Source organism: Oncorhynchus kisutch, linkage group LG13 (assembly GCF_002021735.2).
Source record: "Oncorhynchus kisutch isolate 150728-3 linkage group LG13, Okis_V2, whole genome shotgun sequence".
In the NCBI taxonomy this organism is placed as follows: domain Eukaryota; kingdom Metazoa; phylum Chordata; class Actinopteri; order Salmoniformes; family Salmonidae; genus Oncorhynchus; species Oncorhynchus kisutch.
The window spans coordinates 40,307,501-40,322,957 of record NC_034186.2 but is presented as its reverse complement, the minus strand read 5'-3'; the positions used below and the strand labels follow the sequence as shown (position 1 = coordinate 40,322,957).

The 15,457-nt window shown below is 41.4% G+C and overlaps 1 protein-coding gene across 2 annotated transcripts in view; it reads left to right on the top strand.

Annotated features, from left to right (window-relative positions):
* The window catches only part of LOC109902399 (low-density lipoprotein receptor-related protein 8), a 36,898-nt gene extending 24,187 nt beyond the window's left edge, over nt 1–12,711 (top strand). For both annotated transcript variants that reach the window (XM_020498713.2, XM_020498714.2), the window contains 6 exons: nt 1,992–2,131; nt 3,336–3,477; nt 3,608–3,736; nt 8,426–8,500; nt 9,539–9,696; nt 10,549–12,711. In XM_020498713.2, the coding sequence (XP_020354302.1) occupies nt 1,992–2,131; nt 3,336–3,477; nt 3,608–3,736; nt 8,426–8,500; nt 9,539–9,696; nt 10,549–10,584 (680 nt within the window). In that variant the 3' untranslated portion in view covers nt 10,585–12,711. The remainder of the gene's footprint in view (nt 1–1,991; nt 2,132–3,335; nt 3,478–3,607; nt 3,737–8,425; nt 8,501–9,538; nt 9,697–10,548) is intronic.
* Nucleotides 12,712–15,457: the final 2,746 nt, after the last annotated feature.

The following is a 15,457-nucleotide window of genomic DNA, read 5'->3' as shown; positions in this document are numbered from 1 at the left end:
GTGTATTGCGATTCTCACAATTATATATGGATTGCGATTCTATACTGTTATTTTATTGCGATTCCATTGTCCAAACAAATTTCTCACTATATGTCTGCTACAGAGGGACAAGAGAGCCATGAGAAAACGAGTTTGATCAGACTTGGAACTAAGTGCTGAAAAAAATTGGCTTCCTATTTAAAAATAAGATGGAAAATAAGCTATTAACACTTCCTCTTTGCCTATGTAGAACCATTCTTTATCAGACAGCATATAACTTCTGTTAGTTATAATTCTATGCCAAATGTATGCATTGTTTAGTCATTATTGTCCCTTGTAGGGAGGTGCCAATGACACAGAGTTGGTCGCACTTGCACAAAGCTCTCGTTCTATTCAAGTATATGTGCAACGCGTGTACTGGACAAAGACGGTGGATATCCTCTTCCTCCGTAGACGTGAAGGGCGCTGGGTGGAAAGCCACAAGCTTCAAGATGAGACAATTGTAATTGTCGCTGACCTTAGGCATGAAGGCGGAGGGAAACCTTGAAAAAACCTGGGGCAAACTGTAGGCTCGAATGGTGAATTGACAGTGCGTGGAGCTCAGGCGACCAGTAAAGCTTCTTTAAGGAGAGATCCTTCATCTCTCCTTAAGCCCTGGTGTCAGGGTGAGGGTGGAAAATCTCTTGGTTCGTTTGGTTCAGAAGATCTCTGCTTAACAGCAATTGCCAAAGCTCGCCGTAAAGCAGGGGTGTGATCTCCGCAAACCAGGGCTTCCATGGCCATCGAGGGGCTACCAAGATGTAGGGATGAGCCGTGTGTAGTGAGAGTAGGTTCTTGACAGAATAACGCTGTGTAAGCGCAGAGAGCAAGGGCCACCCTTGGGCTTGATGTATGCTATCACAGTCGTATTGTCCGTCTGGGCAATTCAGGAGGGTCAGTCACCACCTTCCTCGTTCACACCACCCTTAGGGGAGTGCCATAAACGAAGATCAAGGGGTTCTTCCAGTGACGCAGAGCCGAGAGACATGTTGAGGTCACCCTTATCTTTCGATTGAGGTGAGGTCGTATACAAAGTCTTTGGGCAGACACCCAACGTTGGAGGTCACTCATTCTCAGTAGGTTAAGGGATACTACTGAACCCAGCACTCAGAGACCGGCTTGAATAAGCTAAGTAGCCAATAGGCAGAGGGTAGTGGTTTCTTGCATCAAACAACACAACAACATTTTCAATGTCAAGACCTGCATGTTTTCTTTTCAAAAGTCTCATGGAATGTAGGCCTACATTTAACACCACACACTGGCTGCTACTGTAGACTGATTGATAGAACAGCTATTTCCATGTTAAAATGTTATGGAATGCATTTTCTCCATTGTTTTTGATGGTAAGCCACTCTGGTAGGTCTACATTAGGATCAAATAGCCACAGTAGCGAAAGTTTAAAACTGTAACTCAAAGCGGGTACAGCCTCAGTTTTGCACAGAATTTTCACAACATTCAAGTTTGCACTCTGAAGACCAGAAATGTTCTCAGTCCTGAATTTTTTTTGAGGGAGCATTGCTCGTGGGCTAGGAGCTTAGCTAGGTAGCACAATGCTAGCCAGTGGAAAGCTAGCCAAGTCTCAGTAGCTAGCCGTGTGACACTAGCCATAACAGAAGACTTTCCTTTCGGTATATTACCCGAAACACAGAGGAGGAGAGCTCTAAATCCTGCTCTCGGCCGCGTAACCTAAGTGGCAAACCTGTGAACCCTTAAGCAGGAAACAGGAATCACGTCTTGCTGTGGAGACCTTGTGTCCTTAAAATGAGGGTAGAGGCTCGACCTTTCTGTCTTCCGAGAGACGTCTGATTGGTTCTTTGAGCTTCTAGAGATTCTGGTGAATCCCGCTGTGAGATATCGAAACAAGTAATTGAAAGAAAGTAATTGAACTGCTTTTGATTGACAAAACACTGATGTAATTGATAAGATAGTACCACTAAAAAGTCAGAGTTGAATAGCGTGTGTTTTTCCTACAGACATGCCTCGACGACTCCTGTACTGGGTTGACTCAGGGATGCGCACCATCTCGAGGGTCGGGTTCGACGGGCAGCATCGCAAGACCGTGGTGGAGTCCAATGGATACCTGGACAGGCCCTTCGGATTGGCAGTGTTTGAGGTATGGACATCCAAATGACACTAAGGTCTAATTCTGTAGACCTTCCCCTGTTTCCTTTCCTTTGGTCTTTGAAAACTCATGATCACAGATCTGGAAAGACTGAAGTGGGGGGAAATAGTACAAATGTGGCTTACACCACAAGGGCATACTACAATAGAGCATGTTTCTGGTTTAGAATCCAGCCCTGTAAAGTTAGAAACACAAAAGTTTGATAGAAGCATACACTCTGCTGCGCCCTGTTCCCTCACTTCTCTCTTCTCTATATGTGTTGACTACAGCTAACAGGACACGTGTATATTGCTGAGAAGCACAGTGGCAGCCTCTTTAGTCATTCTGCCCAATATCGGCTCGGCTTGGTGCCCAAAGTACAATGTTTGGGATGCAAATCCTAGTGTAATTTAATCATTGTGACTGATTGCATTGTTGACTGTGTGCCAGACCTATTGTCTGGAACAGGTTCACTAAGCTTCACCCAGTATATGCTCCCAGGTGGCACAGTGGTATAAGGTGCTGCATTGATTTTTTTTTTTAACCTTTATTTAACTAGGCAAGTCAGTTAAGAACAAATTCTTATTTACAAAGACGGCCTAGGAACAGTGGGTTAACTGCCTTTTCAGGGGCAGAACGACAGATTTGTACCTTGTCAGCTCGGGGGTTTGAACTTGCAACCTTCCGGTTACTTCCAACGCTCTAACCACTAGGCTACCCTGCCGCCCCAGTGTTATAGGCAATACTACATTCCCTGGTTCAAATCCAGGCTGTATCACATCTGACCATGATTGAGAGTCCCATAGGGCGCCGCACAATTGGCCCAGCGTTGTCCGAGTTTGGACGGGGTAGGCCGTCATTGTAAATAAGAATTGGTGACTGACTTGCCTAGTTAAATAAAGGTTAAATAAGCTATATGCAAAAACACATTTTTTAAATATACAATGGTTGGTATTCAAATCCTAGTTTGTGTCATTGAACTAATATTGCATTGTTGATTCTATTCTCTGGAACAAGTTCACCAAGTCTTCACAGAAGACTGAAGTGGGGGGAAATGGTACACCTTACATACTCGCCATTATTATAAAATGGCATCCAGGGCAGACGGTTTCTGGTTTGGATTCCAGCCCTCATTAATTATTCCATTGTTTCATACACTCTAAAGTGTGGTATTCTGGATGTCGCCATATGTTCACTACTCTCTCACGTCTCTCAGGGACATGTATACTGGAGTGAACAGGACACCCACTCCATATGTAGTGCTGACAAGCACAATGGCAGCCTCTTTAGAGTCATCCTGCCCAATATCGCTTCCCCAGGCGGCTTGGTTCTCATTCACCCGGTTCTTCAACCAAAAGGTATGCATCTGTCAGCCCATCGAGTAAACGTTGATAACTGTGCTCAAGACACAAAGGTTTGGATTCAACCTTAGTTTGTGTCAATTAGTCTAATGTTATCTGACTGATGTTATCTAACTGATGTTCCCAGGCCCTGCTGTGTGTGGAAATAACGGCGGAGTTTGTCAATATGAGTGTGTGCCAGACCTTTTCTCTGGAACAAGCTCTCCCAGCTTCACCTGCATTCTTCCAAAAGGGAGTAGCGGTGATGATGATGATGGTGAGTATGTGAAAGTGGAATGAATTGTGGTTATTAAATCAAATCAAATCAAATTTATTTATATAGCCCTTCGTACATCAGCTGATATCTCAAAGTGCTGTACAGAAACCCAGCCTAAAACCCCAAACAGCAAGCAATGCAGGTGTAGAAGCACGGTGGCTAGGAAAAACTCCCTAGAAAGGCCAATACCTAGGAAGAAACCTAGAGAGGAACCAGGCTATGTGGGGTGGCCAGTCCTCTTCTGGCTGTGCCGGGTGGAGATTATAACAGAACATGGCCAAGATGTTCAAATGTTCATAAATGACCAGCATGGTCGAATAATAATAAGGCAGAACAGTTGAAACTGGAGCAGCAGCACAGTCAGGTGGAAGTTGAAACTGGAGCAGCAGCATGGCCAGGTGGACTGGGGACAGCAAGGAGTCATCATGTCAGGTAGTCCTGGGGCATGGTCCTAGGGCTCAGGTCCTCCGAGAGAGAGAAAGAAAGAGAGAAGGAGAGAATTAGAGAACGCACACTTAGATTCACACAGGACACCGAATAGGACAGGAGAAGTACTCCAGATATAACAAACTGACCCCAGCCCCCCGACACATAAACTACTGCAGCATAAATACTGGAGGCTGAGACAGTAGGGATTCATATTTTCTGGAAAATCTCAAAATATTTATTCCCGGGAAAATTGCAAGCCCTTCCCAGGCATCCCGAGATTCCCTTTCAAACTGGAAATGCTATTTAAAAGCATATAATACCAGTGAAAAAAATCTGACATAATTATACCACTGTAAGTTGAGAATATACACAGGAATCTAAGTGTTTTTTTGTTGCAAAGTCACCACGCTATTTCATTGATGTAGCCTAGTTTTAAGGGCTCCTGAGTGGCGCAGCGGTCTAAGGCACTGCATCTTAGTGGTTGAGGCATCACTACAGACACCCTGATTTGATTCCAGGCTGTATCACAACCGGCCGTGATTGGGAGTCCCACAGAGCGGCGCACAATTGGCCCAGCATCGTCTGTGTTTGGCCGGTGTAGGCCGTCATTGTAAATAAGAATTTGTTCTGAAAATATTATCAGTTGAATTACAGCCTGGAAATGAACTTGTATTTAGCCTACTATTGACTGATGTCAGCCAGCGGGAGGGCCCTTTGCTCTTCCATTGCACCTGGCTATCAGTTGAATTTTGGAAGGTTGTGGCTGATTTTTACTTTATGATAACCCAGTTATTGTGGTGATTTTGCCAGAGGGTACATACTGTATCCGATGCTGCGCTAAACAAAACGATAAGCAAATATGGGCTATAGCACCATGAGATTCAGCACCATGGATAGTGCCGTTGTTGCTCAATTCCCTGTGAGTCAAACATTTTGGCCAAGGGATCTGTGGAATAACTTTAAAGTGTGTAATACAACACAATGTCATATTATCCATCTACAATTTATTTTGTTAACCCTGGGAAAAATGGGCCTGGGAGGCTCACAGGGATATTGGTATCCACAGTACTTCACTAATTATACATTTTTTGACTCCAATACTTCTTTTATTCCTCAAAAATATATATATCACAGGAGGTTGGAAGCATTTCGTAGTAATGGCTGGAGCGGAATGGTATTCAATTTTCTCTGTTCCAGCCATTATTATGAGCCGTCTTCCCCTCAGCAGACTCCACTGATATGTACAGTGCATTCGGAAGGTATTCAGACCCCTTGAATGTTCCACATTTTGTTACGTTACAGCCTTATTCTAAAATGGATTCAAAGTTTTTTTTTCCCCTCATCACACACAATAACCCATAATGACAAAGCAAAAACAGGTTTTTAGAAATGTTTGCAAATGTATAAAAAATATTTGCAAATGTATAAAAAATTCTTAACATAATATTGCATTTACATAAGTATTCAGACCCTTTACTCAGTACTTTGTTGAAGCACCCTTGGCAGCGATTACATCCTCGATTCTTCTTGGGTACAACGCTACAAGCTTTGCACACCTGTATTTGGGGAGTTTCTCCCATTCTTCTCTGCAGATCCTCTCAAGCTCTGTCAGGTTGGATGGGGAGCGTCGCTGCTCAGCTACTTTCAGGTCTTTTCAGAGATGTTTGATCGGGTTCAAATCCGGACTCTAGCTGGGTCCTCAGACATTTAAAGACTTGTCCTGAAGCCACACCTGCCTTCTCTTGGCTGTGTGCTTAGGGTTGTTGTCCTGTTGGAAGGTGAGCCTTCACCCCAGTCTGAGTTCTTGAGTGCTCTGGAGCTGGTTTTCATCAAGGATCTCTCTGCACTTTGCTCTGTCAGCTTTTCCTTTGATCCTGACTAATCTCCAAGTGAAAAACATCCTCACAGCATGATGCTGCCACCACCATGCTTCACCATAGGGACGGTGCAAGGTTTCCTCCAGGCGTGACGATCTTGGTTTCATCAGACTAGAGAATCTTGTTTCTCATGGTCTTGAGTCTTTAGGTGCCTTTTGGCAAACTCAAAGCAGGGCTTCCATCTGGCCACTCTACCATGAAGGCCTGATTGGTGGAGTGCTGCTGAGATGGTTGTCCTTCTGGAAGGTTCATCTTCTCCCTTGATTGCTCAGTTTTGCCGGGCGGCCAGCTCTAGGAAGAATCTTGGTGGTTCCAAACTTCTTCCATTTAAGAATGATGGAGGCCACTTTGTTCTTGGGGAATGTTCTTGCTGCAGAAATGTTTTGGTATCCTTCCCCAGATCTGTGCCTCAACACAATCCTGTGTCAGAGCTCTAGAGAAAATTCCTTCGACCTCATGGTTTGTTTTTTTCCCTCAACTCTGGGACCTTATATAGACAGGTGTGTGTGCCTTTTCTAAATAATGTCCAATCTATTGAATTTACCACAGGTAGACTCCAATCAAGTTGTAGAAACATCTCAAGGAATATCAATTGAAACAGGATGCACCTGAACTCAATTTTGTGTCTCATAGCAAATGGTTTGAATATTTATGTAAATAAGGTATCTGTTTTCCTAAAAACCTGTTTTCGCTTTGTCATTGTGGGGTATTGTGTGTAGATTGAGAAATGTTTTATTTAATCCGTTTTAGAATAAGGCCGTAACGTAACAAAATGGAAAAAATCAAGGGGTCTGAATACTTTCCAAATGCACTGTATATTCTTTCAAATGCACTGTAATTTAAGCTTTAAAAGTGCAGAGATTTCTCTCTGCCTCATGGCAAAATGTGTATAATTGCAGGATATTGGCTTTAAAGCTGCAGCAACAAAAACATTTCTCTGCCCCATGACGAAACGAATTGCAGGAAATTAGCTTGCATACTGCAAAGTCTTTTCTTTGATGGCAATAGATGGGCCTTTAAAATGTTATTTCCCAGGGCCCATGACTTGGTTTGTCCGGCCATGCACTGCCGAAGTCATAGTAAAACTCCTTTATATGCTATTTTTTGTTGTTGTTATCCCCTGATGAATTTGCTATCACAAAAAGGGTCCTCGGCTCCAAAAAGTTTGAGAACCCTTGCGCTCGAACACCACAAGCACAGAGGCTCACAGTCGTGTGATTCACAAAAATGTAATGATGACAAATACTTTACTCAGTTGGTCACTCCCATAGAATTCTATGGTCAGACCACCTAAGGCCAACTGAGTGTTTGATATCCCAGGCGTATGTATGCGCTGTGTGCAATAGCCAGGGGACGAGGTTAAAAGATAGTCAACAGTGCAAATTATACGCCATGAAAGTGACGTTTTCTAATGGGAACTTGACTTTGTGTTTAGTAGCATAAATAGGTGGGCTGGTATTGTTGTAATCGCTGGTCTAATGTGAAAGTGAAGTCAGATAGTTTAAATTTTTGCATAGAAATGGTATATTATTGTTCCCTAGATACTGTCTTTTTTGGGAGGAATTAGGAAGGAGATTCATCAGGAGATCTTAAGCTCCCGGTTTACTGGTGTTAAATCCCTATTAAAAAATAGGGGTAGGGTTGTAGAGAATCAAAGTACCATGAATATAATAAGAAACCTTAGGTGCTGGCTTAAGGCCGGTAGCAACCACTACAGAATGTCCGGTCAGAACAAGGAGGAGGCGCATGTCCAGGTTAAGGGAAGTTTAATGGAAGAAGATGCACACATCCCACACACCCACATCTGACCACTGATGGTTCAGATAACTGACATTCACTATGTGGTCGTTTAGATGCACGCAAAATTAAACATCAGACATACAGGGATTCAGTCCACAGTAGAAAAAGTTCAGCAGGAGGGAAAACTGTGGAAGTGCTCATCAGGATGGGGAAAACACGTTTTTGACCACACAGCATGCTGGGGTCATAGAATAACTGCAACTAACATCCCGGGAATCAAGGCCACTGATAGGCTGAACGAGATGTGGTGGTAAGTATTTGGCGTAACCTTGACCAATAAGACTCTAACAAAAGTGTGGGTCCTCTGAATGGGAGACTAAGCTGTCCGAAAGAGTAGAAAATGCAAAGTAGCTTTTTAGCACAACTGGTGCGGCCAGTTGTTGCGTGTACAACTTCCTGTATTACGATTGGCTCTCGTACGCAAGGTTAGCAACAATAGCAAAAACATTAACAATACAAAAGCTATTCTCATCCTTGAAAACTGATGTCTCATAACCTTTTGAAAATTGCAGTTGGTGAAACATTTTCCATTTGTTATTCTTTGTGATTACTTGATTGCGGAATTGTTATTTTCCTTTTTTAGATGCAGTCGTTTCTCACACTCTTCCAGGCCCAGCGCTGTCTGATACAACCTCTGCCGGAATCCTTTCGCTCATAGGTAGGTTTTGTAGTATATTTAGCAATGACTCCATTACATTTAGATCCCTTATGGTCTGTTTATATCATGCCTCATCATTGCTCAGATGTAAAGAAAGATTCAAATGATGACCATTTTATGTAAATATGGGTATAAGTGTCAGTACTTATGGTTTATAGAAATAGCAGCTTATGGTTTATATGCAAAAAAAACCGGTAACACTTTATTTTAAGGTACACATAATAGCCACTAATTTGTAGTTTATACGTGTCTATATAAGTAGCTATTAAGGCCTTTATGTCTTATTAGTCCTATAAGGTGTGCCCCTTTCTGTCCAATGTGGTCCTTTCTGGACAATATTTCTGCAAGTAAGAATAAGGTAACATTTTAGTATAGGGAACACATCTTAAAGGACTATGCCTTAGTTAGTTCCACATTGAGACAGCATACTAAGAGTCAGTTTTTTGTTTAACTTGCTCTTAAAGGTCCAGTGCAGCCATTTTTATCTCAATATCAAATTATTTCTGGGTAACAATGAAGTACCTTACTGTGATTGATTTAAGTTAAAATGGTCAAAAAAGGGGCCTCCTGAGGGGCGCAGCGGTCTAAAGCAATGCATGGCAGTGCTTGAGGCGTCACTACAGACCTGGGAGACCCACGAGGATGCTCACAACTGGCCCATCCCACCAAAACAGGCAAAAATTTCAGGCCATCTTTTCAAACAGCTCTTACACTAAACGGGCATTGTCATAAATTCACAATTTGACAGTATTATTCCAAACTCCATGTGGAGATGTATGTAAAACACAGGAAAATCACATTTTTGACTGCACTGGGCCTTTAAATACTGTGTCTTTTATTATGTCTAACAATTAGGTTATTAAGGATTGGCCTTTTAACACGACTTTGAATAAGAATACACTTAATTATGCCTAATATATGGCTAATAAGACATAGATATGACTTATTACCTTACTTATACACATGCTTAGAAACTATAAAGTATGTGTACCGTTTAAAATAAAATGCAAAGCTAACCAGTCTATATTTTCTACCCAGTTGTTCTGAGTGTGCTATTGGCGGGGGTGGTGTTGTGGTGGTGGAGGGAGGAGTGCAGGCCCTCCAGGACACTCGACCTCCAAGACTTCTCCCTGAAGGAGTCCCAGGACCCCCTCATCCAGGCACCAGCCAGAGGCATGGAGGTTTGTCCTGTCAAGGTAAGCCCTGCCAATGAACAAGACGAGTCCGTGGGATTCCTAGGTAAAACAGATAATAGATCTCAATAAAAATGAAAGATAAATTAATTCCTTTATAAAGTTGGATTTCCTTTAATAAGTAAAGGATGAATTCCTTTAATGTAATTGAGTGTGTTTACATGGAAACAAATAATTTGATATTAACTGATTATGCCGGTTATGGCATTAGTCATGTAAACACTTTCCTCTTAATCGGTGTAAGCATATGGCGATTAAAATACTTGGTTTTCTGAGCAATCTTTCTAATTATTATGACATGTAAAAGCCTTAATCAGAGTTATAGCAGTGTATTTGATCTGCACATGTGCAAGCACGAGCAGCGTGAGCATCCTCGTTTTGCTCGAGTGAGTTCAGAAAAACTGAAAGTATGCATCTTAGAGTTTTCACATACAAACGTTATATGTCCAAACTAAGAATCAAATATGCCTCACAAAAATAACATGGTCTGTGTGGTGGAACGTTTATTTTGATTGGCCATTTTCTGCATTTATCAAAGTCCCATCAGGTAGCCTGATTTCAGACTTGTCCATGTAAACAGGATTATGAGGGAAATCGTTCTTCTTGCAAAGCATGTAAACGTTTAAATCAAACTATTATATGAATCGGATTATGCACAATAATTGACTCCAAGGACCCTGTTGTCTTATACCGTGCCTCACCTGACAGACTGCCCTCACCTGACAAACTACCCTCTGTTAAAATGCTTAAGTGGCACAAATTTCACTGTAAGGATGTATTCGGCGCACGTGACAAATAAACTTTGATTTGGTGAATGTGATTGCCATGCTTATTAAACTGCCATCTTCTCCTCAGGACACTTTGGTTAAGCTGGACTTGGACCATTACTGAGTGTCTTAAGTCACGTGTAAGAGTCACCGGTGTCCAGCTGTGCTCCCACCCCTCCCAGTGCCAGCAGTCCCTGGAGTCTCATCAGTTTATCTGGCCAAAGGGAGTGAGAAGAAGAGAGGAGGCATCTTACAGCACTTCCCCTTGATGACCAGTGGTCCTCCCAGGGCCTCATTCAACCTCAATGTTGATTTCATTTGAGTTGTGGCTCATTTAAAGCCTGGATCAAGTCCACCTCGGTTTCAGTGAAGGCTAAAAATGTACTTAAACAATTGACTTGAAAATGACTTGAGCAACTTGAACAAGATTTTCTGTGAGGATTTTTCCAAGTCATTGCGTTTTCTAACTTGACTGGAGTTGGAATTGACCCCAGCCTTGGGGGCCCTGGAGCATATCAGTGATTAGCTACAGATGTCCAGCCTATGTGAGATACTGTACCTCTCATGCATACACTTGAATTGTGACAAGATCTGAATGTTTTTTTGCAATCGGGTGGCTAGACTATATGTTCAAACTAATCCCCATATTTCGTCAGGGCATGGACTCTACAAGGTGTCAAAAGCATTTCACGGTGATGCTGGCCCATGTTGACACCAATGCTTCCCACAGTTGTTGCAAGTTGGCTGGATATCATTTGGGTGATGGACAATTCTTGATACACACTGGAAACAGTTGTGTGAAAAACCCAGCAGCGTTGCAGTTCTTGACACTCAAATCGGCGTGCCTTGCACCTACTACCATACCCCATTCAAAGGGACATAATTATTTTGTCTTGCCCTTTCATCCTCTGAATGGCACACATACACAATCCATGTCACAAGACTTGAAAATGATTCTTTAACCTGTCTCCTCTCTTTCATCTACACGGATTGAAGTAGATTTAACAAGTGACATCAATAAGGGATCAGTCTATGGCATGGAAAGAGCAGGTGCTCCCAATGTTTTGCACACTCAGTGTATATGTTTATATGCAGTGCATTCAGAAAGTATTCAGACCCCTTGACTTTCTCCACATTTTGTTACTTTACAGCCTTATTTTAAAATTGATAAAAAAAATTTTTTTACATCAATCTACACACAATACCACATAATGACAAAGCAAAAACAGGTTTTTAGATATTTTTGCAAATATATATATATAAAAATCTGAAATATCACATTTATATAAGTATTCAGACTGTTTACTCAGTAATATCTGAAGGATGTTCAATGGAAACAGGATGCGCTTGAGTCTCATAGCAAAGGGTCTGAATACTTATGTAAATAAGGTACTTCAGTTTTTTTATTTTGTAATACATTTGCAAAAAACTTTTTTAAACCTGGGGTATTGTGTGTAGATTGATGTGGATTTTTTTTTCTTTAATCAATTTTAGAATAAGGCTGTAACTTAACAAAATGTGGGAAAAGTCAAGGGGTCTGAATACTTTCTGAATGCACTGTACATTGATTCACACACATGATTAATCACTCTCCATTTGTTACAGTATTATGCAAAACTATGAACCAGGCTAACAATTTGTGGAGTGTAGAATGTCTTGTCATTGATTCATCACATAATATCAGTATATTTCAAGAGACATGGGTTTTACGTTCTGCTCCTAGTTACATGCACTCTCTACTCTTATCTGGTGTTCTGGAATCAACTGTAGTTGAGATGTGTTTTACTGTAATGTGGCCTAAGGGTCTAAGGTGGCTCTGACGTTGAAGTACAGCACTCACTCAATGCTGTAATCGAGTCATTCACACTGATCTGCCTGGTTTAGATCAGTTGCTATGTCTTCCTTGACAATGTTATGCCTTTTTGTTTGATTATTGTAAATTATTTGCTGTCCTTTTAAATAGTTTATTATTAGGCTTTTTGTTATTTGAGGTGTCAGGCAAAACATGTCATTGCCACAATAAAAAGCACAGTATGTCTGAAATCTATTTTGCTGATTTTAAATTCTATAAATATAGTTTTAAATCCGTGGAACCTTAACTACTGAAGAGTATTAGGTCCAAGTGAAGAGAAAAAAATAATAAAACGGTGATGGTGGTAATTAGAATTGTTTTAATGTACGCATAGTACCTTCTCTTGAAACACTTAGAGTAAAGTCTGAATGGATTGTTGAGAATAAAGACTAAATTACATTTCGTGAATAAAGTGGCAATATTTCGATAAAGCTGCACACGCTCGCTCGCGCGCGCACACACACACACACACACACACACGGTATCCCCAAAGCAATACCATTCTAATGGCTATAGTGGGCGGGTTGGTTTAAGCCCCATCTGATACAGCAATTCTACGGTCCATTATTATGACTTAACAGCTCCAGCCACTACTAGTAGCCTCTAAGGTGAGCAAGTGGTAGCTTAAGTTAGCGGTGTAGTTGGGTAAAATAGTTTTGGGATAACTTATGCTTCCTTCATTCCTCCCATCCTTGAAGACATGACCGATAGTGAAATGAGATTTTACGCTACGCTACCAACCATGTCAGATCAGTGGTTATTTCTTTATTATTTCCTATGATCATTGATCTTATAGGCCTATATTTAGATCAATTATTATTTTACAAAAAAAAAGGGAGAATCCATCCATGAATATATTCACACAGTGCTTTTTAAGACGAGCTGCTTTGCACATGCAGGAGGGGTCCTTGCTTTGCCTCTCCTAACATAGACACGTTTGCATAAAATACCTGTTTCATTCCGCCCGCAGCCGTTGTTGGATAGGCCTATACTTTCACTTGCCCACTGTAATGTACTATTAGCCTACAGGTTAGGGTACTCTATCTAGTGGTCCGCTATAGGTTTATAATGGCCTTCAAAATATCGGCGTTGCAGCGAATTTGGAGATCAGCTGGACATGGGACACATACTGTACACACTCATAGCCCCCGGTCTCCAGGATCCCAAGATCATTTGTTTCATTGGACGCTCAAGTAGGCTACTAGCCTATAGTCGTTAGAAGGATCGTTGCCATGAGGGGAAAATGCTACTCTTAATAAAGCACCATGGCTTCCTGAGTGGGGCAGCGGTCTAAGGCCGCATTCGGCCGTAACCGGGAGACCCATGAGGCGGCGCACAATTGGCCCAGCGTCGTTAGGGGAGGGTTTGGCCGGGATGTCCTTATCCCATCGCGCTCTAGCGCCTCCTTGTGGCGGGCCGGGTGCATACACTCTGAACGGAGGACATTGGTGCGGCTGGCTTCCGGGTGAAGTAGGCAGTGTATCAAGAAGCAGTTCCGGTTTGGTAGGGTCGTGCTTCGGAGGACGCATGGCTCTCACCTTCGCCTCTCCGAAGTCCGTACTGGAGTTGCAGCGATGGGACAAGACTGTAACTACCAATTGGGGAGAAAAAGGAGTAAATAAAGCACCATGGATAAACTCGTTAATAGTTGCCATTATGCACACATTCATTGTTCCCCCTATTCTGATCTTCCCTTATGTCACACTTTCACTTACATGTAGATTTTTCAGCATTGATATTTCTATTAAGACCTATTTTAAATATTGATGAATAGATTCAATTAATAGATTTTTAAAAATACACTTTTCCTTTTTGCTAAATTAATTTATTACTGATAGAATACACTGGGCAGTTATGACAGCTGGCCCAGTAGCAAGGTATGTTGTCACACAATATGGGGCAAGTTGTCACAATGTTATCTGTGCTGTTAGTGCAAACAGTTGAAGCATTATGCATCACTTGATACTATTTGAAGGAAGAATGTTCTCAATAAATGCTAACTACATGATTGCAAGTATATCTTATTTCACTTCTTATTGGAGATAATTGCACTTTATTGTGGTAAATCCTTATAAATGAACTGGACACAATAAATTACAATGTCAATGTGTCTTATGCTTAAGGTGCCACGCAGATGTGCAAGATCAGGAACAAACCGCCTACGAAGCTGGGCACAGTGTGCAGTTTGACTAGTGATATTGATATTCCCTAGGGCTGCTACTGTCGTGGACGACTCAGAGTTAAAGTAAATGAAGCAATTTTTATTAACGCGCGTAGAGGTTCAAACTCAATGCAAGCCTGATGATACTCAAAAAGGGAGGTTCCCTTTCAGTCCTTTTATACTGCTACACAAACAAGTCATAGAAACATGGTTGGTTCCCTGTATGTGACTGATTTATACCACACAAGGCTTATTACCTTAACTGAGATATTCTATCACTCCTAGTTCCCAGAGCAATGTTCTGGGCGTACTGCCAAATTACTTATAAGTCATAGTGTGGTTGAATTCTTTGTGCAGTCAACCGACAAGAAAATGTCCATCAAACTACTGATATTCCCTAGGATAGTTCAGCATTCAAAATGACTTGTAGATCAATGAAAAATATAAACGCAACATGCAACATTTTAGAGGATTTTACTGAGTTACAGTTCATATAAGGAAATCAGTCAATTGAAAGAAATTCGTTTGGCCCTAATCTATGGATTTCACATGACTGGGTATATTTTTGTATTTTAAATGTATCCATTATTTTACCTGGTAAGTTGACTGAGAACACATTCTCATTTACAGCAACGACCTGGGGAATAGTTACAGGGGAGAGGAGGGGGATGAATGAGCCAAATATAGATATGCAGTTTAGTAGGGCTAATATAAGCGGGCTAGTTGTCTAGAAACCTTGCATGCTGATGTGTAATAATACATTCTTAAAGTATTTGCTTGTAAATTGACAGAAAATGTCATTGAAACCAGTAGTTAAGAGTGCAAACGATTTGGTTTCATTTGAAGTTATACATTTAAAGTGATTTCTGTTGGCGTTTACATTATAGGGAATATGCTGGCTTGCCAGGTATGATATATGATATATGATGTCAAACAAAAAAAAAATGTTTTTCCAGGCATGAATTTTTACATTTTTCAAGGAAC